The 27,809-nt window shown below is 38.0% G+C and overlaps 1 protein-coding gene across 25 annotated transcripts in view; it reads left to right on the top strand.

Annotated features, from left to right (window-relative positions):
* The window catches only part of CLASP2 (cytoplasmic linker associated protein 2), a 158,945-nt gene that overhangs the window by 105,081 nt on the left and 26,055 nt on the right, over positions 1-27,809 (top strand). For 6 of the 25 annotated variants that reach the window (XM_055134088.1, XM_055134075.1, XM_055134074.1 and 3 more), the window contains 10 exons: positions 3,581-3,607; positions 7,004-7,174; positions 7,922-8,029; positions 11,961-12,023; positions 12,962-13,068; positions 16,040-16,063; positions 17,686-17,930; positions 19,656-19,719; positions 23,972-24,135; positions 25,113-25,191. In XM_055134088.1, the coding sequence (XP_054990063.1) occupies positions 3,581-3,607; positions 7,004-7,174; positions 7,922-8,029; positions 11,961-12,023; positions 12,962-13,068; positions 16,040-16,063; positions 17,686-17,930; positions 19,656-19,719; positions 23,972-24,135; positions 25,113-25,191 (1,052 nt within the window). The remainder of the gene's footprint in view (positions 1-3,580; positions 3,608-7,003; positions 7,175-7,921; positions 8,030-11,960; positions 12,024-12,961; positions 13,069-16,039; positions 16,064-17,685; positions 17,931-19,655; positions 19,720-23,971; positions 24,136-25,112; positions 25,192-27,809) is intronic. The other 19 variants (XM_055134082.1, XM_055134080.1, XM_055134076.1 and 16 more) reach the window with 7 other exon arrangements.

Below are 27,809 nucleotides of genomic sequence, written 5' to 3'. Positions count from 1 at the left end.
CTGGCTAATGCTGTTCACAGATACATGTTATCTTTGTAGTCTTCAGACTCTGTTAGGATACAGTTAGCATTTTTGGCATATACATACTGATTCATATTAGAAGATGTAAATGAAATTAACAGCTTGTTTTATTCCTTAAACAATATTAAAATATTACTTAAGATTTTTTTTGCCATTTTATTGGAAGCTGAATTGCTCATAAGCATAGTCATTAAAAAGCACAATTTTGAAGTATAGGAAAAATGAATGAACCATTTCTGCACATTCAGAATGGCATTATTAATTGAAGGGTTTATTCCCATTACTGTTCTTATTTGGGGCCACGTTGGGCGACCATGCCATGCCATGCCTGGTATTGCACCCGTGGCTCCCACAGTAAAGCATGTGCTCCAGCCCTGTGAGCCATCTCCCTGGCCCGACATCCCTTGTTTGACGAGAGATTTTCATTAGCCCAGCTTAGGATTTTTTTTCTAGGGAAATAATTTGGGGGTTAATTTACATACTTGGCCTATTTTGGAAAGAAACAACTCTAACTTATTTTTGCAGTGCCCAGGATTGAACCCAGAGCCTCCTCACACTTGAACCCATATCCTCCTCACTATGCCACTGAACTTCTCCCTACCCCCTTAGACTTAACTGAGACCTACTGGTGTTTATCAGGATTTATCATTTCTTTCCCCTTTTCAGCTAGGCCTAGGCAAGACACTCACTCAACCTATGAGCTACATTCCTAGTCTAATTTAACAAGATTTAAATAACCTCTTTACTTATTTTTGAGTTTGGGCCACACCCATTGGTGCTGAGGGTCGATCCCTGGCTCTGCACACAGATATCACTCCTGCTAGAATTTGCACACCATATTGTGGTGCTGGGGATCAAAACCAGACCACCTGACCTCATGCAAGGCACGCACTCTACCTGCTATACTATCTCTCCAGCACCACTTTCTATTTGGGTTTTTTTTAATTTATTTTTATAGGTGGGGGTGGACTGGAGCGATAGCACATGGGTAGGATGTTGGCCTTGCACATGGCCGACCTGGATTCAATTCCTCTGTCCCTCTCGGAGAGCCCAGCAAGCTAACGACAGTATCCCACCTGCACAGCAGAGCCTGGCAAGCTGCCCGTGGTGTATTTGATATGCCAAAAACATTAACAAGTCTTACAATGAGACGTTATTGGTGCCCACTCGAGCAAATCGATGAACAATGGGACTATAGTGCTACAGTGCTATAGTGGTGGGGGTAGTGGTGGAGTTTGGTTCCAGGCATGACTGTGCTCGGAACTTACTCTTGGCAGTGGGCAGAAGACCATATGTGGTGCTGGACATTGAACTAGGCTTGGTCAAGTGCAAGACAAGTACCTTGCCCCTGTACTATTTCTCTGGTCCCAATTTCTGGGTTTTTTTCTTACTTTTTTTTTTTTTTTTGCTTTTTTTGGGGTTACACCTGGCGATGCACAGGGGTTACTCCTGGCTCTGCACTCAGGAATTACCCCTGGCGGTGCTCAGGGGACCATATGGGATGCTGGGAATCGAACCCATGTAGGCCACGTGCAAGGCAAATGCCCTACCCACTGTGCTATTGCTCCAGCCCCATGATTTTTTTTTTTTTAATTAAAGGAAGTTGCTGTCTTGGAGGTATCCAGAGTTATTACACAGGTCCAACATAGCAGAATCTGTGTACCACTGTCCCCACTGTCACAGCAAATCCAGGCAGAGTTAATAATGGAAGCAAACAACAGGGTCTTTAAAAAATAAACAAAAAACCAGCAGAAATACTCAGTAACATTGATTTTGCAAATTAAGCATTGAATTAGCTTCTGGTGGTGCTCAGAGGAATGCTGGGAAACAAGCCCAGGTTGGTTACATGCAAGGCAAGCACCCTACCAGCTATACTATCCAGCCCCAAATACTGTATACTGATAAAATTTCCCAGAGTATTCTTTACCTATTATCAACTGAATTTTTTACTCCTGTTGTGTACTTCCATGCATTGTAACTCTTACGACCTTCAGGAAATAGAGAATCTGTGGTGAAGAAAATGTATAGCATAGAAATGGTAACCAGAACCACTGTATACAGTAACTTAACATGTTGATTCTGGCGCATACCACTGGTGGCTCACAGTTGGATGTGACTTAATTAGCACAAATTGCATCACTGGTGTCAGTATGTTAAGGATAAAATTTTTATGTGATTTTTTTTTTATTTATTATTATAGAGCCAGGGAGATGGCTTAAGAGGCTGAAACTCTTCCTTTTTGTGCAGGACACCCAGGTTCAATCCTTGGCACCACAGGAGTGACCCCAAGCACTGCCAGGAGTGACCCAACACTAACACACTCGAAGTATACACACACCTACACACACACACACACACACACACACACACACACACACACACACACACAAAGAGAGAGAGTCAATAAAACTGAGCCCTCAAGGTAAAAATTTAGGGTGCTTTGTATAGCTTTTTAATGTATTAAGGACCTCTGTTTTAGATATATTAATGACTACTGATCCCTTCAGGAAAATAGATTTTTTTGTTAGTTTTTGCTTATACTTTGTTTTTTACTCTAAAACCCAACCTTGAATATTTCACATCCTTACCTAAAATGTACTTTTAGAGTGTACTAGGTTTTATAGGACCTGCTAGGTTTTTTAAGATCAGATGATTTTCCCACTATAAAACCACCTAGGTTTTAATGTCATATGGGATTTCTGTTTACTTGCTTATTTCAATGACTTTATCTGCTACTCCAAATTCTGTTGAAAAAAATACTGTGGCTTTATGTAAACTGATGCAAGTTTCTTTATAACACACTTTAAAAGAAATAGCACTGTGATCTACATTTCACTTTATTGTAAAGTAATTCATTAGGGCTTGCATGGTTCTTTCCATATTTTTATTTTACCACTTAAAAATAAATTCTTGGCCCTGTGTCAAGATATATTCTGATAGCCAACCAAAATAATAAATAAAAGCAAACTCAGTAGAGAGACTTCCAGATTTTTGTTTTCGTAAAAATTGTGTCTTTTGTTGTTGATGTTGTTGTTGTTGCCAGTGGTGACTGGTTGTGTGTTAAATGACTGTACAGACCATCAAACTTGGTCTCTCCACCCAACTCCTCCACACACGCCCCTTTTGTTTCCTTTGTGTCTTAAAGAAAAAAATTGTAGCTTTTTATGTCACTTTTCTTCAGCTAAAAAATGTTGTAATTCTTCCTTACCTGTAGTTTTAAATTAAATGTTTAAATAATAAAAACTTAAACATTTAATTATTCAGATTTTAGGGTCTCTGTAGAAGAAAAGCTGAAGAATTTGCTTTTACTTTTGCAGCTGCATTTCATCTGCTCTGTACATAAGTGTGTAATTTGAGTTTATCAACTGTAAAATGGCTAAATGTACTGCTTTTGCTACAGACATCTGTGATTTAGGATGTCTGCTTTTATGCTTCAAGGTTTTTTATTTGCAAAGATCTGACTAAAGCTTTCTTATTTCATCCCATCCATTTAAAATCTGCTCCTTCCCTCTCCATGGATTATAATCCTTACCCTAATTCTGCCTTTATACTTGTTCAGGATCACAGTCAGCTAATACCATTGGTGGTAAGAATCTATAGACTTTATGTGTGCATCTACTGTTTGATCATCTATTTTTCATTATCAAAAATGGGTTCTATTCAGCAGAAATTCCTACCATACAATACTTCATTTTATAGTCCTACTGGGAGAAAATATTGCCAATTGTGAGTTTTCTTTGGCCTGCCTCTGTTTCATTACAATAATCCTTTATTTTAAGAATTACCTAAGTAGAGGGCCGAGGGAGATAGTACAGGGGTTAAAGTCTTGTGGCTAACTCCATATTGTCCCCAAAACACCAGGAGTAAGCCCTGAGCCCATCCAAGTGTAGGGCCCCCCAAAAAACAAAAAGCTTATCAAAGTCGTACCCTCAGGTATAAATACTTGAAAGTAAAAGAACATTAGAGGTGCCTATAAAAATTGGGGCTGGAGAGCCAGAGCAGTAGTATAGAGGGTAGGGCACCCCATCCAGTCCCCCAAATCTGAGCTCAGAGCCAGGAATATGCCTTGAACACTACAGGGTGTAGCTCCAAAACAAAACTGAGGGTGAAGAGATAGTACATCGGGTAGGACACTTGCCTTGTACACAGACAACCCAGGTTCAGTCCCCAGCATCCCAAATGGGCCCCCAAGCTGGGTGAGGCCCCAAAACAAACAAATGGACAAAACCCTGCATGAGAAAATATAGTGGGGCCAAAGAGATAGTATAGCAAGTGCGGCAATTGCCTTCCATGTGGCCAGTCTAGGTTCAATTGCTGGCACCCCATATAGTCCCCAGAGCCCACCAGGAGTGATCTTGGTCACAGAGCCAGCTGTCAGGCCTGCCTGTCACAGTTGTGGCCTAGAAACCAAAACAAGGAGTATAGCATGGCCAGATTGATGGGTGGTTAGAAAAACGGAGACAATGGTGGAGGCATGGTGACAGTGGTGGTGGGATTGGTATTGAAATATTGGATGCCTGTAACAAATCATCAGGAACAACTTTGTAAACCATGGCATTTAGTAAAGTGAGGCGGGGAAAGATGTATACCAAGTATGCTGGAACCCAGGTTTTATCACAGCCCTAGTCAGCAGTTCCCTAAGCACGAATATAGGCATCTTCCCAAGTATAGAGTCAGGAGCCAGACTATGGCTGTCAAAAAATAAAAAATAAAATGAAGTTTGTTTGTTTTAGTATCAAATGTTAGTTTGAAAACTGGGTAGGAAGAGAAATTAATTATTCAAATCAGGGTATTTTCTAGTAGCATCTCATTTCCTAGTTACATAATGCCCTAATGCATAACTTCTCTGCTGAATAGACCCACAGTTCAAGGAATTTTTCAGTCTCCTAACACCACCTCCACCCCTTAGTTTATATTTTAACAAAATACCATAGTGTGTGTTCAGTTTATTATTTATCATTTTTATATTGTTGCAAGTGTTCCCACAAGTATTCCATTGGCTTATCTTGCATTGTGAGTTTGTGGCATGTTGGGTGTTTGGATGTTTTTGGTGTGTGTGTTTAGTTTAGGCACTGCATGGAGAATATGGGTGCCTTACGGGTATTCTTAAGGTTAAAAATGGAAAGAAACTGGATTTAAACTGAATTTACTTGAAACATCATGAAATAATTCAGATGAACCATCATTTCAAATGATTTGAATAATTTCCCCTCACTGATTTAGAATTCCTTTTACTCAAATGCTAAATTGCTAACATCATTGGAAACACTAATTTGTCTTGCACTATTGCTGTTATCAGTAGAAGAGAAGTTTCATTTTATGTACCGACAATTAAGCAGGAGTATTAATTGCTATCAATAAGACCCTCTCAGGGCAAGTCTGCATGGATACCCTTGGACCACATTCAGCCTGCCTCAATTCACACATTATTTAGCATCATAAAAATTGGGACATTTCCCCCTGAGCACCGCCAGGAGTAATTCCTGAGTGCAGAGCCAGGAGTAACCCCTGTGCGTCGCCAGGTGTGACCCAAAAAGAAAAAAAAAAATTGGGACATTTTAACACTCGAATTTTAGAAAATTCCCCAAACCTGACCAGTATTCCCTTAAATCAGAGCTCTCTAGACCAAAAGTTGCCAATCTTGGCCTTACACTCACAGATCCTCCTTTATTAACAACTCCTGCTTGGATTTGAGTCTTTAATCTCTATGAAATGAAGCGTGCCGGGGTAAGTTTATACAGGGTCATCAGTGACTGACTTACTGGTAAGGAGAAAATGGTATCCAATAAAGGAGAAAAGGTGTTTTCATGAATATGTATTTAAAGGCATCTTTAACTTTACAATAATGTGCTGGTCAGAATCTAGAGTGGGAGTCTATCTAAATCATCTTCCAATTCAGTGCAGACAAAATGTTTTGAGTGAAAAAGCTCTTCTCCTTAAAAGTTAACCTGTGTAATCCTAGATTAAAATACTGGCTCTTAATTTATTCAAACCCTATCTCTGCAATCTCTTCTAGTTCCTACTCTGCATCACCTTGACCACACACTATCCACTTTCCAACCCTGAAAATTATTTTGGAAAGGGTCTCTAATTTATTTGACATTTACCCAGTAGCCTCAGTACTTAGGCATCTGTTTCCTAGTCTGAGGCCATCCAAGATTTCCTTTACTGTTTGAATGTTTTTTGTTGTTGTTGTTGTTGTTTTGAGGCCATACCCAGCAGTTCTCAGTACTTAATTCTGACTCTGCGCTTAAGTATCAGTCCTGGTAGAGTCCAGGAGTTACTATGTGGAACGCTGGGAATTGAACCAGGATCAGCCGTGTAGAAGGCAAATGCTGTACCTACTGTACTATTGCTCCAGCCTTCCTTTACCATTTGAAGGCTAATAGCGAAAAGCAAGTTCCATTTTCACCTGGCCCAATTTTATCACATTTAAATTTAAATTTTTGTTAGAATTTTGAGATATGCACTGATAAGCAACTTTATTAGACCCACACAGAGATTACCTCTGTAGGCAAGATGTTTTAACATAAAGCAAGTTTTCTTTTTTCATAACAAAATGTGTTAGAATAACAGGGTTGTTTGTTGTTGGTTTTTTTTTCTTTTTCAATATATAGCATTTTCACATAGAGCATTTTAGCCATAAGATGCGTTGCCAGAGAAGTTATATCTTTGGAAATCATTTATACTTTTTGTGTCTGAAAATTTGAAATGTTGCCTTTATTAAACATAGGTTCTTTTTCCACCCCCAAAATTTAAAACATCTTTTACATGATTTGCTTTTCAGTCCTGGTATATATAATAAAATCATTATTATTCTCAGTGTATAATTAAACATATATCTCCCCTTGCCCGTTTGCTTTAAACTTAGAATGTGCCTTACAGTCATCATTTTCTCGGAAGCATTTTTTGAAATTTTAGCCCTGCAGCAAGTTCTCTTGGAGTTCACATGTTAACACTTGCGTGTGTGTTTGATGTTCAGCTGGCAGCAGATCCGGGTCTCCGGGGAGAGTCCTGACCACGACCACCCTCTCCACTGTGAGCTCTGGTGTCCAGCGAGTGCTGGTGAACTCCGCCTCCGCGCAGAAGAGGAGCAAGATTCCCCGGAGCCAGGGCTGTAGCAGAGAGGCTAGTCCTTCGAGGCTCTCAGTAGGTGAGATTTTCATGTGGGGGCCGGAGCAATAGTGCAGCAGGCTGGGTGCTTGCTTTGCACAGGTACCACACATGGTTCCACATATGGTTCCCCAAGCCCTACCAGAGGTGATCCCTGAGCTCAGAGCCAGGAGAAAGCCCCGCGCATAGCCAGGTATGGTCCGGAACAAAAACAAAACAAAAAAGAATCTTATGGGAGAGTTGGGACATTTTTCAGATTGGATAGCTTTGAAATTGGAGAGTTGGAATCTAGATTAGAAAAAAGAGGGGCTGGAGCACTGAGCCACCAGGAGTAATAGACCGTGGGACGGCACCTTTTCCCACCTGGGGTGGCCCGGAGCTGGTAACCTTATGCGAAGTCCGGATGCATTTTTGCCAAAAACCTCTGGGTTCCGGGATTGGTTTGTGTGTCTCTGGGGTCATGGCCATTAAGCAGCTTGATCAGTAGCCAGAGGGACTGTTCTGAGCGGCAACTCGGGGCCTCGTTGGGGTCGGGGAAGGAAGGGCCGGCTCCACCCCCATCTCGGATCAGCTTTTAAGAAGGGAAAATAAAGTTATAAAAAGATGCAAATCCTGGGGTCAGAGAAAGAGTACAAAGTGTGAATTACTCGCCGGCCAGGTGTGGCCCCTGAGGACTGCCTCCTGGATGTGGCCTCCCCCCCCAAAAAAAAAAATAATAAATAAGTACAGAGATGTGAATCATGTCTTCTGTTTTCCTCCTTTTCTCCACCGGCCTTGCTTGTACCAGCCCGAAGCAGTCGTATCCCTCGGCCAAGTGTGAGTCAAGGGTGCAGCCGGGAAGCCAGTCGGGAGAGCAGCAGGGACACAAGCCCCGTTCGATCTTTCCAGCCCCTGGGTAAGTGCCTGGGCGCGTGGGCAGTGCTTTGCTCTCCCCTCCTGTCAGCAGCACTGGAACCTCACTCGCCCTGGACCTCGCTCTCTTCAGTCTTTGCCTCGCCTTCTGTCTTCTCGAGGGAAGAGAAGGAAATTTTATGTTAGGAGAGGTCCCTTGATATTTTCTCACTTCGAATGAGCAACTTAAACTTTGTATAAATAAATTCCACACAAATTTAAACAATACTGGATCAAGATTTTTCTCAGTACATAAACATATGAAATTAAAACCTTAAAGAATGATTTAGAATATTTACCCTCAGAAGCTTTTCATGAAATATAAACTCTTAGATTAAATTATTTTATCTTTTTCAGAAGAAATACTGACATTTCAACTTGGATGACTACAGTTTCTCAAATTTACTATGTGGACTATTTATTAAAATGGGAACAATTAATAGTTTGTCATTTTGTAGTTAATTGTTTCTCATTTGCTTATGTCATATAACTGCTCTAAATATGTCCCTGCTTTTTATAATTGTATCTTGACTATATATTTACTTCAGTTACAAAAATAATGCTATTTAAAACCTTCAATATTTTAAAATTATTAGCAACCAGATGTTTTATATTAAAATCTCCCAAATTGGGAGATGGAGTGATAGCACAGCAGGGAGGGCATTTGCCTTGCATACAACTGACCCGGGTTCAGTCCTCGGCATCCCATATGGTCCCCCAAGCACAGCCAGGAGTAACCTTTAAGCATTGCCAGATGTGACCAAAAAAAGCCCCAAATATAAAATAGTAAAATTTTCCAAATTTATGCTCAGTCCATCAGCATTTCAGCCTGTACTTTGTAGTCCTGATTGCAGTGTTGACCACTCTGCTCTTGAGACTTTGTGACACTTGCTCATGTAGAACATAATGCTGTTCGTTGCCATTTAAAGCTACAGATTCCTCAGATAGACATGTTAGTATAGGGTTATAAATAAAAATTTCTATTCTGGGCCAGTTGTCTCAAATTTACCATTCTACTGATCTATACTGTGCTAGAAAACCCCGTTGAATGGAGAACACAGGCAGGGAAGTGCTTAACTCAGATTTGTGTTCCAGTTCCAGCTGTTAGAGGTTTTTGTTTTTTGGGTTTTTTTTTTTTTAACACTTTGCTGGAGATATTTTTAGTTCATTTTATGTCTGTATACATTAATCACTGTCATCCCATTGCTCATCGATTTGCTTGAGCGGGCACCAGTAACGTCTCCATTGTGAGACTTGTTACTGTTTTTGGCATATCAAATACGCCACGGGTAGCTTGCCAGGCTCTGCTGTGTGGGCGAGATACTCTCGGTAGCTTGCCGGGCTCTCTGAGAGGGACAGAGGAATCGAACCTGGGTCTGCTGAGTGCAAGGCAAACGCCCTACCCGCTGTGCTATTGCTCCAACCACAAGAGTACCTTCTAACAGTGAGCTCTTCCTGAGGTCCTCATCACTGCCCACATGTGCTGCTGCTACAACTCCGTGCAGCCCCTGCTCCTCCCCTCCCCCCCCCCCGCAAAACCCTAATTACTTACCTTAGAGTTAGATTTGTTTTGCTTTAGAGGCAAAGATCAAAGTTTTGTTCTTTAATGGTCTAATACCTGCTTTTGTGTAATGCTAATACTGCAAAATTGATAGAAAACGTAGGGTATCAAGAAGAAAACCAAGAGGGCCAGAGACATAATATAGTGGGTATGACACTTGCTTTTCGTGCAGGTGACCCAGGTTCAATCCCTCGCACTACATATTGATCCATGGGCATGGCTAAGAGTTATCCTTGAATACAGTTGGGTGTGACCAGAAAAACAAAGTTGAGGAAGGATGGGGAGGGAGAGAGAGAGAACCAGAAAGATAGTACAGTGGTTAAGTCTCTTACTTTGTACATGGCCAACTTCAGTTTAATTCCTGACACCACATATGGTCCCCTGAGCACAGAGCCAGAAGTAAACTCTGAGTACCACCTGTATCAACTGAATAACCTCTCCTGCCCCAAAAAAACGAAGAAGAAATAAAGAGCTGGAGAGATGTCTCAGAGGTGTAGAGCATGTGCTTTATATGTGAGAGTGTCCAATTCAGTCTTCCTCATCACGTGGTCCCCTAAGCACCACCAGATGTGGCCTCAAATAAAAGAAGAAAATAAATGTTTCTGGTTTTAACTTAAAGCCCTTATAATAGAATTCAAGGAAATTTATTTGAATTAAACATTGCCTATGTATTCGTATTTTAAGAAATTCTGTCTAGCCGTTTATTTTCTAGATTTACTTCCAAGCCTCTATCTGATTCTAGTAAAAACATCCTATTTGAACTGAAGATAATTAAACCCTTTGAGCTACAGCCCCAGCCTCTGATTAGACCCATTTAAAAATTTGTTTTCTGATCCTGTTATTTTCATATAAATAGTAGCAGATGAGCCATTTTTTTTTCTCACACAGGGATGGAGAGGAGACCAGAGATCAGAATGTCCTTCCCATTCCTGTTGTTGGCTCATTTGAATGCATTCTGCTGTTCTTACTTTTTTTCTTTTGTGGAATCTTTTTGTCATTTCTGACTTGTATATTGCCATCCAGTAGATGAATCCCATAGCTTGCCCTCCATCCCTTGTGGCATAAGGCTGGAATTAGAACTATAACACATCAAAAATGTTATATTTGAACATTTGTTATATTTGAACTGAATGTCACTGAAATTTCTACCCTTGGTTCCATATATATGTGGTGCCAAGATTTATAAAAAAGATTATTTTAATCCTATCTCTAAGTCATTTAAAAAAGTAATTTTCTTGATTTTTTTTTTTTAGGGTCTTGTGGCAAAGAGTGATTTATATAATTAAAGTATTTTAACTGTTCTGACAATATCTGAGAAAGAGTTATAAATTAAGAGCAGTATAATTCATTAAATATTAAAATGAATACTCATAGCTTATTTCTATGTATAAGGAAAGTGATCATATGCTGTTATGAAAACAGGATTTTGAAATCTAAAATTCTAAACATGTTCAGTTTAAACTTAGAGAGCCATGTCATACAGGGAAATGTCAAGTATTTCTAGCTTCTTAAAATTAGTGTTGGGGCTGGAGCGATAGTACAGCACGTAGGGCATTTGCATTGCACACAGCCGACCTGAGTTCAATCCCTGGCATCCCATATCCCAAGCACTGCCAGGAGTAATTCTGAGTGCAGAGCTAGGAGTAACCCCTGAGCATCCCCCCCAAAATTAGTGTTATACTTTATGTTTAAATGTACTTTGATATCCAGAGCAATTATTGCTGACTATATGATTTTTATAAGCCATTATGAAAAATGTTTTTCTATATATAAAATATGTTATATATAATATATATAATAAAAATGTTTTTAAATATAAAAATAATTTAACAGTAAAGAAGTACAATGTTTTAAACAATGTAGAGTGGTATGTGTACTGTTTAAGAGCTTAGACCTTGAAAGTATACAGACACTAAGGTAGCACTTACTAATAATGTGGTGTCAGTATAGTTAATTATCCTCTTTCCTTACTTTCATTTACTTATCTATAAATAAGAATAGTAGTAACTGCCTCATTGGATTTGGGATTAGAAGAGATTATTATTGGTGACTAGTTACCATAGTGGTTTTTTTTTTAATCTACAGTGTTTGTTTTTTTGTTTCATGCTTGTGCCTTTGACATTTCCTTCCATTTGAATAGCTGCATTTTTCTGTCTCCTGTGGGCCTATGTCTGTCCTCTTAGGTGTAAGATCTGTCGTGTGTCGAGGATGATGTTGTAATGCAAATGTTCAAATGCCCGACTTGGCACTATCGTGACCCTTAACTGTTAATAGTAGTACCCATGTTGATAACTCTCCATGCCTGACTGTAGTGCTGCCACTATTCCTTGTTACTGTAGTAATAGATGAGGTTTGTATGGTCCTGTTATTCCAGCCTCCAGACACCATTCCAGATCTACTGGTGCCCTCTACGCCCCTGATGTGTATGGGGCCTCAGGTGAAGGATGAGTACATTTTCACTATCATCTCTGCATTCATCTCAGAGGTTTTTTTCTTTTAGTTTCCATTGAATAACATTCTAAAATTTTTTTTGTTTTTATTTAAATTTAAGTTGTTGCAAAATAAACCATTTATGATTTTTATTCTTGCCACAAGTAACTTCTTTCCCTCCAGTCACATTATTTGATCATTTCTCCCACTGACAGATGGACTTTTTTTTTCTTGTATAACCTAAGTTATGTCACTTCTTAATATAGAATTGTTTTATGTTCTGTTATGTATTTCATCTTTGTACATATGTTTGAGAGAAAAAAAAAACCAAAATGGTGGATGAAGTGTTTTAATTGTAAATAATGATAGAGAAAGTACTTGAGGAGGAGAATTCATTCTTGTTTGTCTTTACTTACCTTAGAATGCAGATACTTGACAAACGGCAAATGATATCTTAGATTTAGAGTGATATCAGCCTATTCTGAAGGAGGAGAGATAACTTAAATTGGAGGGTTTTTCCTTTATAAATTTTGCTGTAGCATCACCGAACTCCGTAATCCGTATTGGTTTGAGGGTTACTGTTCTGGGTTACTCTGGGACTCGCCCATATAGATGAGATATGCTTGTCTGATATTTGTGGATTAACTGTGGGCTATAGACTTTCAAGCCCTTAGCTAGTCTTGTTATTTTTTTCCTATCTCAATGGTCATAAATGTATTGTTGCTCCTATTGTTTCCATTTATTTTCCATTCGTGACTGTAATGTTAATTGCATTTACTCTTTCATTTGACGAAAAATTAAATGTACCCAGAAAATACAAGATTGCTCTTAAAATGCTTTGCCCCATTGGTTTTTTTTTAAACCCCCTTTAAGAATACTAAAAGTTTCCAACAAACTCTCATTTGTATGACTCATAGAGATTTTTTCCTTCTTTTGATGAATTAGGTCCAGGGTATGGGATCAGCCAATCAAGTCGACTGTCATCTTCTGTCAGTGCCATGAGAGTCCTGAACACAGGTTCTGACGTGGAGGAGGCGGTAGCAGATGCCTTGGTACTTTTCTCCATTTGCTTATGATAGATGTTCCACCATGAAGCTAATAATGTCCACCAGTGTGGGATAGGAAATGGGAGCATTTCTTTGAATTGAATCTAGGAAGATATGCACAATGTTAAAAAGAAGAGCAATATAATTGTCAGAATTCTAAGCCAGGGCACATAGTAGTTGATGATGTGATGTCAGGAATATCAGTGTTTATGACTTTATTAATATGATGATGTCTTTGTACACTATAGTATCAGGACAGATAGATAATATATAAATATGTACACGACAAGCATATAATTTCAAAGTTAGCTTAACCTTTAGTGTTTAGGTATGTTCATTTCCATGGAATTTTGTTTAGTCTTCAGTTATTTCTGCTTTCTCGGCTGAAACACATGGCACCATGGGCAGGGTCCCTTGGTTGGGTACCCAGAAATGCATGGCTTTCCAGACACTGCCCAAGCCGAGCATCATTCTTTCAGGGGTTACCCCGGTGAAAACAGAAAACTAAACGACATGTCTTTCTGGCTCTTCATGCCTGACACATTAAATTGCCAGTTTAAAAACATAGTCTGAACTTAGTCCTATTCTAATTTCCTTCTGACTGGGAAGTTTCTCTTTCTCTTCTTTACAATACCTTTATATCACTGTCTCATTGTTGTCCCATTGCTCATTGACTTGCTCGAGCAGGCGCTGGTAACGTCCATCGTCCCTGTCACGTTCAGGGTCAGAGGAATGAGGCCCATTATTGTTACAGTTTTTGGCATATTGAATATGCCATGGGTAGCTTGTCAGACTCTCTATACAGAGAATATCTTTATATATAAGATATTAATATATGGTTAACATATAAACACATTAATATTTAATATGCAATGTATATTAAGATATATTGATAAGAAAATCTCAAAATGCATGATAGAAGAGTGTTGTACATATATCAATATTACTTGTCCTGCTTAAAATTATGAACTACCGGGGGCCAGAGCGATAGCACAGTAGGTAGGGTGTTTGCTTTGCGCGAGGCCAACCGGGATTCAATCCCCAGCATCCCGTATGGTCCCCTGAGCAACACCAAGAGTGATCCATGAGCCCCTGAGCATCACTGGATATGACCCCAAAAAAGTAAAAAAGAGTAAAAAAAAAAAACTGTAAAATTGTAAACTATTTTTTGAGACTATTTTATAATTGACTTTTGACAGTTTCCCAAGTCAGTTCAACATAACACTGAAATTACAATACTTAGCATGTTTTTGAGAAACCATATATTAAACTAGGTAAGAAACCTAGTTTCTTACCCAAAACTTATTAAAGGTCTCTTTTTTGTTTTAACATAATATTGAAAGCGATAATGCCTAAAAAACTATATGATTTTAGGCATTATCACATATTAACCTGTATTAGTATAATACAATTTTTGCCACATAGACTGGAAAAACAAGTTTTTGCAGTGATTGGTGTAAAGAGATAGTTGAGCAGACCAGAGCTCATAGTTTGTGTATGGAAGGCCCAGGTTCAATCCCTCGCACTTGGGAATAGTCCAAGTACAGCTGGGTGTGGCCCCAAAGCAAAAGCAAACAAACCAAAAATGGCGGTAAAATTGGTGGACAAAGCAAACTAGTGAACAGTGACAGCAAACTAAGGTGATGGACAGGAAGAGGGAAGAGGTGGAAGAATTCTGAAAAAAATAAAATCTCTGCTAAAAATTAAAAATACATCGTTACAGGTGTAGTTCTGCTTTAACAGTCTGTGTGTGCTGAGTTTTTCCCCTTTACCTCAGCCATTTGGTTGTTTTTTTATAAGTTAATGTAATTATGTGGAAGCTCTCTACTCTTAGGCATGGGATATATTGATCACATCGTGTTCTGATAATATTATATCAGTCACGTTTTAAATCAGCTATTCCTCATGATCCGCACGGCAGAGCCTGGCAAGCTAGCCGTGGCGTATTCGATATGCCAAAAGCAGTAACAACAAGTCTCACAATGAGACATTACTGGTGCCCACTCGAGCAAATCGATGAACAGGATGACAGTGCTACAGTGCTATTCCTCATGACGTGTTTCTCAAATCATGTCTAATACTATGATGTGTTTATCCTACCCATACTCCAAGAGTACCACACCATATTTGATGGGGTTCAAAGTTGGAGGCAACCAATATTAGAGGGAAATTTTTTTTTTTTTAACATAAGGCTTAACCTTTAACAACATGTTAATGATCTCTTATAGAAGGGCTTAATGGCCCTAGGTGAAATACAGCAATCTTCACACTCTTCCTCTAAGGGAACTTTTTTGTAGCATTTTCAGCAGTTTTTCACAACAAACAATACAAAATATATTATTTCGGTTATGCCTTGGGGAAGGAATTGGGGTTCAGGATGGAAACATCCGAAATATGGTGGTGGAAAGGTGTAATAGTGGTGGGATTGTGTCTGAATATTAGACGTAATCAAATATTGTAAATTACTTTACAAAATAAAATTTAAAAAAAAACTAAAATGGGTTTAGATTATATGAGCAATATTTAATCTCCTCAGCTTAAAATCTAAATCCCTAGTAATTTGATTCTACTTGCATCATTGCATTTTGAATATAACTACTGGTCTAGTTATTGGCTTATAGACACCAATTTTGGGGGAAAAACTTACTAATTATTATGCCTGATTTGGACCTGAGGAAAATCACAAGAATAAAATTAACTTTGGAAGCAATAAAAAAAAAATTCAAATACGAAGATGACTTGATTTACTTAGGGAAAACTAGTGATGGGAAAACTTTTGTAGTTTAGATATTTCTCTGTAATAAAGTACATTGATAGGATTAAAGACATAGCCTGCTAATGAGCAGTTCTTGTGTTTCTGTATCAAAATAGCTAATGTTCTGGCTATAGGCACTGTATATACCTGCATTGCTCTCTTGTTTAGCAAAATGTTCTTCATTGTTTTCAATTTTTCTCTTTAAAAATTTACTGCTCTCAGCTCTTAGGAGACATACGGACTAAGGTATAGATATCACTGTTTTCTGACATCTTATGATACTATAATTTTTTTCCTTTTGGTTCATCACATAATGTTCCTATATATAAAGTAAAATGTTAGAGGTAGTAAAATCCTTTGATGTACATCCATTTTTTTATGCATGTATATAATAACAGTTTTAAGAGAGTATCTTTTTATTTTTTAGAGTGTTTTTTAAAGGGTTCCTTGTCCTTTAAGTCTCATTACTCCATGTGTATGAGAGATATTGTCACTCAAACTGACATCTACAGTGAAACTTAACCTGGAGCCCTACACAGGAAATACTATGTTATTTCTATTCCAAATCAAGTTGTTGTCTCTAAATCAGTATGAAACGTTTAGTATGGGAACATTTATCAAGTTCATGTTACATTTATTTTAAAGGTTGGAGAGTTTATAACAACCTGAAACTGTTCTAAATTATTGTATATAGCATATCGCATAAACATGTTTTCCTCACTCTTTAGCCCAAATCCATATGTCAGATTACATAAAGATTTATTTCAGATTCTCCCATGGAAATCTGAGATAAGCAATGTACTTGGATTTCAGTTTTAGAAGTCAAGGTATGGTTAGCAGTTTTATATATTAATAAGTTAGAGGCTTTAGCTGTGAAGAAATCTGAAAATACATGCCACTTCATTGAAATAGCAGTGTTGGGAAAGACATGAAGGACTGTTGGAGAAATTAACTCCTGAAAATAATACTACTCAGTCCAGAAAGGTAGCATAAGAAATATAATGTAAGCACATCCCTTGTATGCAGCCACCCCTGGTTCGGTCGCAGACACCACCATCATCAGCCAGGCAGTCCCCAGCACCACAGGGCCTAAGCAGCTCGCACCTTCGGGCCCTCGTGTTGTACTGCCTGTCCACCAAGATTCACTCCCCATCCTCAGCAGGACTTGGAAGGCTCTCCCACAACCCCACAAGTCCTTTTTATTTTGTAAACAGAGCGGGTTTCACATCACTCTTTACATGCATTTTCCTTTTCTAGACTTGAGGGTAGATACAAGATCTGTAACTAAGGGTTTAGAAGGAAAACAAAAAACATGACAGTGGAAGCAAGGTAGACAGGTGAGAGTAGATCTTCACAGGAGGGAAAGCATGCTTTTTCTCATTCAATTGCCTATTTTCTGATTGCTTCCATCCTTTAAAAATGTACTATTGCACCAGTAAGAGCACCATTGGGTGTGGCCCAGGAATTCTGTAAAAGCAAAATCAAATAAAAACAAAAAGGTTTGATTTGCATCTTACCAACTCAACTTGCTAGTGGCTTTCTGTTCATTTATACTGTAGTAGTTCTTTGTTTTCCATGAAAAGGAAGAATGAAAGGGGAGCCCAGGGGACCACATTTTTGGAACTTCACCCTTCACATAGCAACACTTCCTTTTTAGTCAGACTTACTGTTTCTACCACTTCCCATAGTTAAAGAATTTTTCATTTCCTACCTTAGAAAGCCTGAGTGTCGACATTTACTATGGTGATCAGCAGCATGCTATGCTCTGCATTGGTCTACAGTGGTTTTTAGTTTTTCTTTCTGTGAGCAGTAGAAAACTGAGATTTATTCTTGCAGCTCTTACTAATGAGAGTCTTCATGTACAATAGAAAAAGCCGGCTCGAAGGAGATACGAATCGTATGGGATGCACTCTGATGACGATGCCAACAGCGACGCCTCCAGTGCGTGTTCCGAACGCTCCTACAGTTCTAGAAACGGCAGTATCCCCACCTACATGAGGCAGACGGAAGACGTGGCAGAAGTTCTCAATCGCTGCGCTAGTTCCAATTGGTCAGAAAGGAAAGAAGGCCTCCTGGGTTTGCAGAACTTACTGAAAAATCAAAGAACACTGAGGTGAGTTGTGTTGTCCTGAAATAACTTATCAGGTTAGCACTTGCTGACTTGGCTTTGTTTCCATAACCCATTTAGATCCCAGTATTGATTGGGACAGACTTGTTCTCAGCTCAGGTGGTGGTATTAAAAGTTCTTCCCTTGGGCTGGAGCGATAGCACAGCGGGGAGGGCGTTTGCCTTGCACGCGACCGACCCGGGTTCGATCCCCGGCATCCCATATGGTCCCCCAAGCACTGCCAGGAGTAATTCCTGAGTGCAAAGCCAGAAGTAACCCCTGAGCATCGCTGGGTGTGACCCAAAAAGGAAAAAAAAAAAAAAGTTCTTCCCTTGGGCCGGAGAGATCGTACAGTGGGTAGGGCTGTTGCCTTTGGTTTGGTTTGGTTTTCTTTTCCTCCTCTGTTCTTTATTGCTTTTATCTATGTAATGTTTTAAATATCTGTGGTCTGCCCCTTTAAGGTTCAAGTTTCAGGGCTGGAGAAAGAGTACAGGGCTTAAAGTACAGGCTTTGCATGCAGTTAACCCTGGTTGATTCCCATCACCACAGGGTCCCCCGAGAATCTCTGGATTGCAAAGGTGGCCCTCGTAATACTCAGCACTGCCGGGTCCAAACAGTACCAAACATCGGATCTCACATTGAACCACCAGTCTGGTTGGCCAAGAGCCACAGGGAGGAACTCATAGCCTGTGCACTGTTTGCGGAGGCTCTCTCAGAATAAATTATTTTTTCAAAATCTAGTTTAGGGGCTGGAGCCATAACACAGCTGGTAGGGCATGCGCCTTGCACACGGCCGACCTGGGTTCAATTCCTCCTTCCCTCTCGGAGAGCCCGGAAAGCTACTAAGAGCATCCCACCCACACAGCAGAGCCTGGCAAGCTACCCGTGGCGTATTCAGTATGCTAAAAACAGTAACAACAAGTCTCACAATGGAGATGTTACTGGTGCCCGCTCGAGCAAATCGATGAACAACGGGACGACAGTGGTACAGTGCTACAGTTCTAGTTTGGGGCAGGAGAGTTAACACAGTAGTTGTCATGTGGCCACCCCTGCTTTGATCCCTTGCACCCTAAGCATCTTGGATGCAATCCTGGAGGCTCCCAGAGCATCTCAAAAGTAGTGTTCTGCCCCCTGAGAACATTTGAAAGTGCGTGCCCCCACATTCATGCCCCCCCCGCACAAAAATATAAGGGTCTAGTTTTTCCATATGATTGAATGTTTTAAAAAATAAAGGGCTGCTTTCTGGCATAAGGTTAAGTTTAAGTTAAAGTTCAGAGTTTAATTTACTAGCTGTCTTTTTATTTTGAGAAGCATTTGAACTGCATAAATCAAAAGAATTCTTATATACTGCCTAATAAATTTTAATAACGTTCATTGCACATTTCATGAGTCCCTGAAAAAAAATCATCATCATGTTTTTCCCAATCTTACTGAGATTAGGTTAGTATCAGGGTCAGTGTATCATTGAAAATGTCAAGGGCGTAGCCTAGTTTAGAAAGCTTTTGCTCCACACGGTGATGTATATTTCTTTTCTTTTGTGTGACTGCCAACAGAATTATTGTTGTATCTTAAAAAAATCATTTTGGTTTGGTTATTAGACTCACAAATTTCTCAAATGTGAGACTTTGCTTTTTGCCTTTATCTCCTTTTTAAAGAAACCTAGTGTGTAAGGTTATTTTTAAATGACTTCCAATACCAAGATAGTCATTAACCATATTATTATTTTGACAGTCGAGTGGAACTGAAAAGATTATGTGAAATTTTCACAAGAATGTTTGCTGATCCTCATGGCAAGGTATGTTTTAGTATTTTTAAGATTATTTGCTCATAGCTATCACCAAAAAAAAAAAAGTAAAGTAAGGGGGGGGGGGTAAGTGAGGCAATTGTGTGTCACTATTGCCCTAAATAGTAATGATCTTTTCAAACAAAATTAAAATTAAATGTTTTATGTCATACATAATTCAGTAATTGGTCTTTGTAGCCATTTAAACTTCTCCATTAGAATAGCTAAGACTATGAAGCCCTGAATGATATAGTAAACAGCGTAACTCTTACATGACAGGGTGACCAAATTTTTATTACTCAGAGTACTTTATTCTTTCTAAAGGAAATAATTGGGGTAAGTAAAAAAATATTCTTTTTATTTAGTTTTCTTCTGTGATTACATTAATGTGTGTGTATATATATATGTATGTACACATACATATATATATTTCTTTTTAAAAAGCTGCTATTTTTAAAGGGCTTGTCATGAAATAGCACAAAGTATGGCTTTAGTCATTATGTATTAATATGACAGGTATTTTATATGTTAGTTATTTAAATTTTCAGAACATTTAATTTTTAATGTTTATTAAAATATATATATGTACTCAGCTTAATCTGCATGTGAGCTACACAGTTTGTTTTAAATTTAAGATAATATTGTTGTTAAGTGTATTCATTTATTGTAATTTTCGCAGTGTGTTTAACAGTGGTGACACTTGATAAAATTTCTTCTTTTAGGACACCAAGTGTCTTCATGAGAATTTCTAACCTAAGTAAAGGGAAATGTAGAAGGAAATTTATGAGAAAAATATTCATCAAATATCACTTGACTGTTTATTATCTGCAGTTTATTTTTACATTTATTATTTCCTCATTATTTCGGTATTTCATTGCTTGCAACAGTTCTTAAAGATATAAAAATCCCATTTTGTGCATAAGCTAAAATTCCTCTAAAAGATAAGTTGCTTATACTTTAAATCAATAATTGTCAAAAATCATCAGAAACTTATCTTAATTTTATCCAAGCATCAAAGACTAAGCTTGAGTTGTTAAATGTTTTCAGTAAGTTCCTTAATTCTTTCCTACCTGAAGATAAAAGACCCAGACTGGATTACTTTAGTGGTGTCAGGAGTCAAACCCAAGACCTCACCTAGACAAGCGAGCACTCTGATCACTGAGCTCCACTCCCTGCCCAGCTTGAGCTGTTTATTCCCAAACTGTGCTGTTCGTGTGTCCTTAGAGCCGTAAGACATGATCTCGGACACTACTTTTTATTTCCCAGTCCAGCATTCCTGCATCCTTGCATCCTTGCTTGGATTGCTCTTTTTCCTCATGCCTACCTTGCTATCCACTCTGAATTGGATCCTGAAAATTATGGGGCAGGAACTATGCAAAGCCCTGCTCCCAGCTGTTAGGGTGTTTGGGAGATACTCCCTGAACGTGGATGGATGGGTTGTCCCATGTCCTCTTATATAGAAATGAACCAGTCAGCCTTTTTCTCTTCTTCTCTCTTTTCTTTTCTTTCCTTTTCTTTTCTTTTTCTTTTTTCATTTTTATTGAAGTGCCATGATTCACAATACTGTTAATGCTACTTTTCATGCCTGTATTACCACAACCACCCCACTGTCTGCTTCCCTCCATCAGTGTCCCAGGGGCCACTCCTAGCTGCTCCACTCCCTTCTGAAAGAAAAAAGAAAATTTATTTTATTGAATCACCATGAGATAGAACATTACAAAGCTGTTTATGAGTGGGTTTCAGTCATTCAGTGAGTAAGAAACGCTTTAGATACTGTGCTTTGGAGCGAATGTTGGCTCAGTTCAGAAAGTGGTCATGGGTCTTCCATTCTTTCCAGAAATTAAGCCTCAAACATAATAGATTCTGGAAAAGAAAGTGTTTACTTTGCTTTTTTTGTTTCCTTGATAAGGAGGTAAGAGGAAAGCATAGGAAAATCCTGTTCTTCCATACTACTCATTGAACTCTTATTTTAAAACTATTTTGAGTTTATCATAAAACTTCAAAAAACATGTCACATTTATTTTCTAAGTGTTTTTCTTCCCTACAGGAACTTTGCATTGATGGCGACTAATTTGTGTGTTTTTCTTTTTTCTTTTTTTTTTTTTCTTTTTGCATGCTGTCCCCTGTGTTGGAACTCTCAATAGAGAGTAAGTTGGTTCAATATTTGTTGGAAACCTAACTTTGCTGCATGACTGTGCAATTAACCCTTTTTCTCTATTTTCTCTCCCAAAGAGTTCATTGCAGTGTTGGACCCTTTGCAATCCACGAAACGCTATTTGCAGTTATGCAGACTATCATTCTGTTTGGAGATGTGCTTTTAATCTACTAATTAATCTAATTTGATTATGTTCTTCTGTTCTGTATTTGATGGCTGGCACACCTAAGATAGAAGGGAGTGTAGAAAAGCTGCTCTGGCCGGACAGAGTTGAAAGGGCTGCTTGAAGGCACCCTGGCACCTCCTGTTCCTCTGAGCAGTTGTGGTCCCCCCAAAAAATAAAAGACTACCTCGATTGTAATGACATATTATTATTCTTTTTCCAATAAATTGGCTGTGAGATTATGAGATTAAAGACTGATTTTGTTGAATTATTTAAAAACTCATGCCCAGGTGCAGTTGTTTTTGTTTAATCTCAGCTTCCCCATAAATACTTCTAGTCGTCTTACTAAGCTATCCAAGAAAAGCAAACAAGACAGTTTACAGTGCAAGGTATGTTTTAGTATTTTAATACTAAAATACTAAAAAATTCTCAAGTTTTGCTTCTGAAAATGAATTTTTAGCACTTGTTTCATAGTAACATGTTAACTTCCCACTTTATAATACGCAAATATATATTTTCATATACTCATACCTATTTTGGGGTATGCCACAAAGATCATATATAAGTATTTTGAAAAAACATAATTTTATAGGCAGAACAAAATGACATCTACATTTTGATTCAGTTAGATATACATTATATTGAATCGAAAGATATTTTGGCTTAAAGGACTCTGATGACTCCTGAAGGAAATAAATTCAGATCTTGAAAAGATCATAAGCAAATTTTAGTTTCATCAGCACCAGAAGCTGTCGAATTATAATTCTGCTAGAGAAAATGCTTCATTTCTGAGGAGGATTTCTCCTAAAATAGGATTCATGTACTACTGTATAAAGAAAATTTAGAGGAAGTATATTGAGAACAAAACTCTTCTCAAATACTCTGAGATTATTAGCTTCTTCCCCATTTATGCCTTCCGGGGCTGCACATGGTGCTTCATTGGGATGAATTGGAGCTCCCTCGTATAAAGCTACTGCTCCAGCTTCTTGAGTTAACTCCCAACCCTGATTGTTAACCTTTGATCACCTCTTGTGATTGTCAACTATCATCATACAATGAAACAGCCATTATTGGAAGGTTTTTTTCATTTTCACTAGCTAGAAATAAATATCACTCTAGTGCTGAATTTCTTATAAAGAGATAGAACCTTAATATGGGTCCCTTTTCATACATATTTCAGTGAGATATACAACTTGTTAAAATTAGCATCCCTTCCTTAAAAATATTTTTCACCTTTTTTCAAACTAATAGATTAGTACTGGAACCAAGTATGAGATCCATCAGAAGAAATGGAGACTTAGTGTCAGTCTAGAACTTTTTAGAAATCCCTCAAAACAGATTGTAGTTTTGTATCCTGGATTTATTTCCTTTTCTTTACAGCTGGATCATTTAAGATTACTTTGGCAAAAATAAATAAAATTACTTTTCGGGGCAGTTTTTGTAAATGTATCCCAAAAAATTGTGACATCTGACATTTTGAGAAATCTAAGGCAGATCTTATACCTTAAAGTACTGTAAGCTACCCTAAGGTAACTGTCACATAGTTACCCATGCCACTCTTCCAAAATGGCTTCCAAATTGCTGAGAGTCATTGGTATATAGGAAGTCGTCCTGCATTTCAGATAAAATGGATTTCAGTTTAGCTAGTTAAAGCTGGGACATCATTGACAGCATTAGGTGTGCCAGCCATTATGGCAAATATTTCTTTACCAAGTGATGCTGCATGGAATAGCTAATTGTCGAACTTCAGCAGAAGTTGGATAACAGTTCAAACGTACTCTTGTTATCACAGAGTCCAATGAAAAGCAAGAGAGATTGTTTTTCCGCTTGGCTGCCAATCGCTGTGCCTCTGATTCCTGTATTCCCTTTTCTTTCGGTTTTGAATTGATCATAGAGGTCAATATGTCCTCCTTTTTCTTCCCCCTTGCCCTGTTTATCAACTGTAGGTATTCAGCATGTTTTTGGAAACACTAGTGGACTTCATCCAAGTCCACAAAGATGATCTTCAAGATTGGCTGTTTGTACTGCTGACACAGCTACTAAAAAAAATGGGTGCTGATTTGCTTGGGTCTGTTCAGGCAAAAGTTCAGAAAGCCCTTGATGTTACAAGGTAATATTTTCTTCATCGGATTCAAGTTTATGTGATAATGATCAGAATAATCCGTTTCTATGTTAAATACCCAGATTGCCAAACTCTCTCAAATCATTTAGACTAAATGAATTCCATTTGAAAATTGTTCGTGATACCCATTCACATAGGATATTTAATGTACATTGGCCTTAAATCACCACCATTTGTTTAATGAAATTTTATTAGCATTGTTTAAATAATTTAAAGCAGTATTTTATCTTAAGATATACCTGTAAAATTGAAGATTTTATTCCATCTAACAAGAAAATAAAAACATTTCCTAAGTATAAAAATGTTTTATTATGCATTAAATTATTCAGAATCTTTTTTAGAAGATTTTGAACCAATGATATATTTCTACTTTCTTATGTAGATGAGTTCAAGTGACTTATTTCAAATATTCTCTTACTAAGCTGAGGTGAGTCTAGAACTCGGATCATAGGTGTGGGGAAACATCTCATAACTTTTTGCTGAAAACGTTCTTCTGGTTAAATCTTTAGTTCTAGCAAGACAGACTATTTACTTAATAGTGTTTTGTTTGTTTGTTTGTTTTTTAACTCCCCACACTGTTTAAATTCAAATGTTGATTCTTCTGGGGTGGTCACAGAGATATAGTACAGCAGGTAGTCTGCTTACCTTGCACTCCGGTCACCCGAGTTCAGTCCCTGACACCACAAATGGTCCCCTGAACCCACCAGGAGTGATCCCTGAGCACAGAGCGAGGAATAAGCCCTGAGCTCAGCAGATTGTGGCACACACACCCCAAAACCCCAGGAGAAAAAAAGATTCTTCTGGAAATAGCCTTTATTGTATACTGTACCACATAAACCAGATTCAAAGACAATGCCAAGCATGCTTCTTGAATGACATGTTTTAGTTTTAAGCATAATCTTCTGTTTAATTTTGCTGAATAATTGCTGACTTAATTTTTGTTTTCTTTTACTTTCTACTTTCAGAGAATCTTTTCCAAATGATCTTCAGTTTAATATTCTAATGAGATTTACAGTTGATCAGACCCAAACACCAAGCTTAAAGGTAAAAAAAAAAAAGTAAAATCTTTTGAAGACCTTGTAAGGAATTGAAATATTTTACTACTAAAGTTATGTTGATATTTGTATTTCTGTTACCTGAGAAATTATTCAATCAGTGGATCTTGTTTTTATAAACTTTTCAGACAGCCAAGCCAGCACTTCGGGACCAGCTTCACTCTTTTTGGAGCTCCAAGGTTTTTTGTTTTTGATTTAATCTGCATTCTTTCTTTTCTTAACTCTCTTTACAAACTCTGCAGTGTTTCAGATTATGTTTGTATGCATCTATTCAACTACTAACCTTTATAAGCCTTTTAAGCATGCACAGATTTTATTTTATTTTAAATGTTACACAAATGCCAGACTATGCCTTGGAGAAATTTAATGGGGACATATATTTAAAAGGTAGTACAAGTATGGCCATCTAACCCTTGGCTGGTATGCAAACTTGCTCTATAATGTCTTATCTAATTTATGTTTGTGATTTCCCAATGCTTTTTTTTAAAATTTAGGAAGATTAATAGCCATATTTGGCAAAGTGTCACTTTTACCAAAAGTAAATATATATTTACTTTAGTAAATAAATATTTTTACATTTCATTTCAATTTCATTCTTCACTTTTCTATATTGGAATAGTAACTTTTTGGTTTTTAAATGTGATTTTTTTTATGTGTGCATGAAATTTAAAGTTAGAATTTCTCAATTGTTGTTAGCACACAACTTCCAGCTAACTTATATGAAAAGTAGGTAGAATCTAATTTGTTTTAAAACAATTTTAAATCTTACTTGATTTGAAACAACGATTAAGTTCAACATAAAGGAAAAATAATATAAAAGTATACCTGAATTCTTTACTAAAGATATGTTTTTAGTGTTTTTTTTTTAATGAGATTAAAGTCAGGGAAATAACAAGCATATGTGCATTTATAAACCTCATATTTTTCTGCTCTGTTTTGCACGAAATGTATATTCATAAGCATTACTGCCCAGAATTGAAGTTTCTGAATATGATTTTGCCTTAAATTCATAATTATATTTCTCACCAGGATTGACTTACATTCAACCAAACGTTTTCTGAGTCATTTTGTCAAAGTATCCCATCTATTTAAATTGTGAAAAGTAACCTGAAGGAGGAAAATAATTTACTTGATACTATTTATAACACTTTTTAGCTCATTATTTATGCAAGCCATTGTACAAAGCATTTCTAGGAATTTAAATATAATTTTATCATTGTTATCTATAATATACAATAAATTATAAACGTAATAGGGATTACAATTTAAGAACCAATGATAGGTATTCAAGTGATGTGGAAAATATATGTGAAGATATTTTATGGGCCTTTGAAAATGGAAGTCTACATTAAACCACTAGTTTAAGACATATAGGTGGTAGAGGAGTTCATTGTAAGTATAAAGTTGCTAAAGGTCAAAAGAGAATGGGAAAGTAAGTTAAAATTAGCTTTCCTACTTTAAGCATTATACTCAAGACTGGTATCATGTTCCTGTGTTGCCTACACACATGTTGTGTAGAAATGTTGCACAGGGGTGAAGAGGAAAATGTTGAATTCATGTTTTACTGTGGCAAGAATAATGTTGAGGCCATCCCTTATACCAATAATAAGTGTCTTTCAGATGGATGACAGGAAAAAGTATAAAGAACTGAAACAGGGAGATGAATCAAAGGACTAGAGCACCTGCTTTGCATGTGGGAGGTCCGAGTTCAATTCCCAGTCCTTCACAGCCCCCTGGACACTACGAGGGTTGCCCTAAAACCAAAACAGTAATGATACATGAATGATAATAATAATGTTTTGGTTTTATTTTGGGACCACGGCAAGCTCTGTGCTCAGGGGTCACACCTAGCAGGGCTCAGGAGACTTCAGTGTCGAGGAGGATCAAATCTGAATTGGTCACATGCAAAGCAAGCATCTTACCCAGGATGCGATTCAGTGATGGGGTTTAGTCCTCGGCACTAAAAAATGGAAAGGAAGAAAAGAAAGCGTAAGTGCTAGTCCGGAGCGATAGCACACAAAGTAGGGTGCCTTGCACATGACTGGCAGTGGTCCAAACCCCAACATCCCATATGGTCCCCTGAGCCCCGCCAGGAGTAATTCCTGAGAACAGAGATAGGAGAAACCCCTGCTTACCACCGGGTATGACAGACAAAACAAAAAGTTTCAATGCTTCTTGGATCTAAGGATGTGGCTCAGCGGTAAAGCACTTGCCTTGCATGTTTGAGGCTGGATTTAATTTCCAGGACCAAATGGCCCCTGAGCGCCACTGAGAGTACCCCAGAAAGCACTAAGCCTGTAGTAGTCCCTGAGCCCTGAGGGTATGATCCAAAAACAAAAAACAAAAAAAGAATTTGTGGGGGGCTGAGGGGGCTAGCCATACCTGCCTGTACTCGGACTTACTCTTGGCTCTGCTCTCAGAGGTCAGTCCTGGCATGCTCAGGAAAACGTGTGATGCAGGGAATCAAACCAGGGTAGGCTGTATAGACGGCCTTAACCCTGCTACTTTCTGTCCTTTCAAGATTTTTTAATTGAAAAAATAAAAACAAGGGGCTATAGAGTATATGGTATATTAAAATTACTTATTTAAAGTTTATGTATCTTTGAG

Source organism: Sorex araneus, chromosome 4, assembly GCF_027595985.1.
Source record: "Sorex araneus isolate mSorAra2 chromosome 4, mSorAra2.pri, whole genome shotgun sequence".
In the NCBI taxonomy this organism is placed as follows: Eukaryota; Metazoa; Chordata; class Mammalia; order Eulipotyphla; family Soricidae; genus Sorex; species Sorex araneus.
This window is presented reverse-complemented; position numbering and strand designations above follow the sequence as displayed.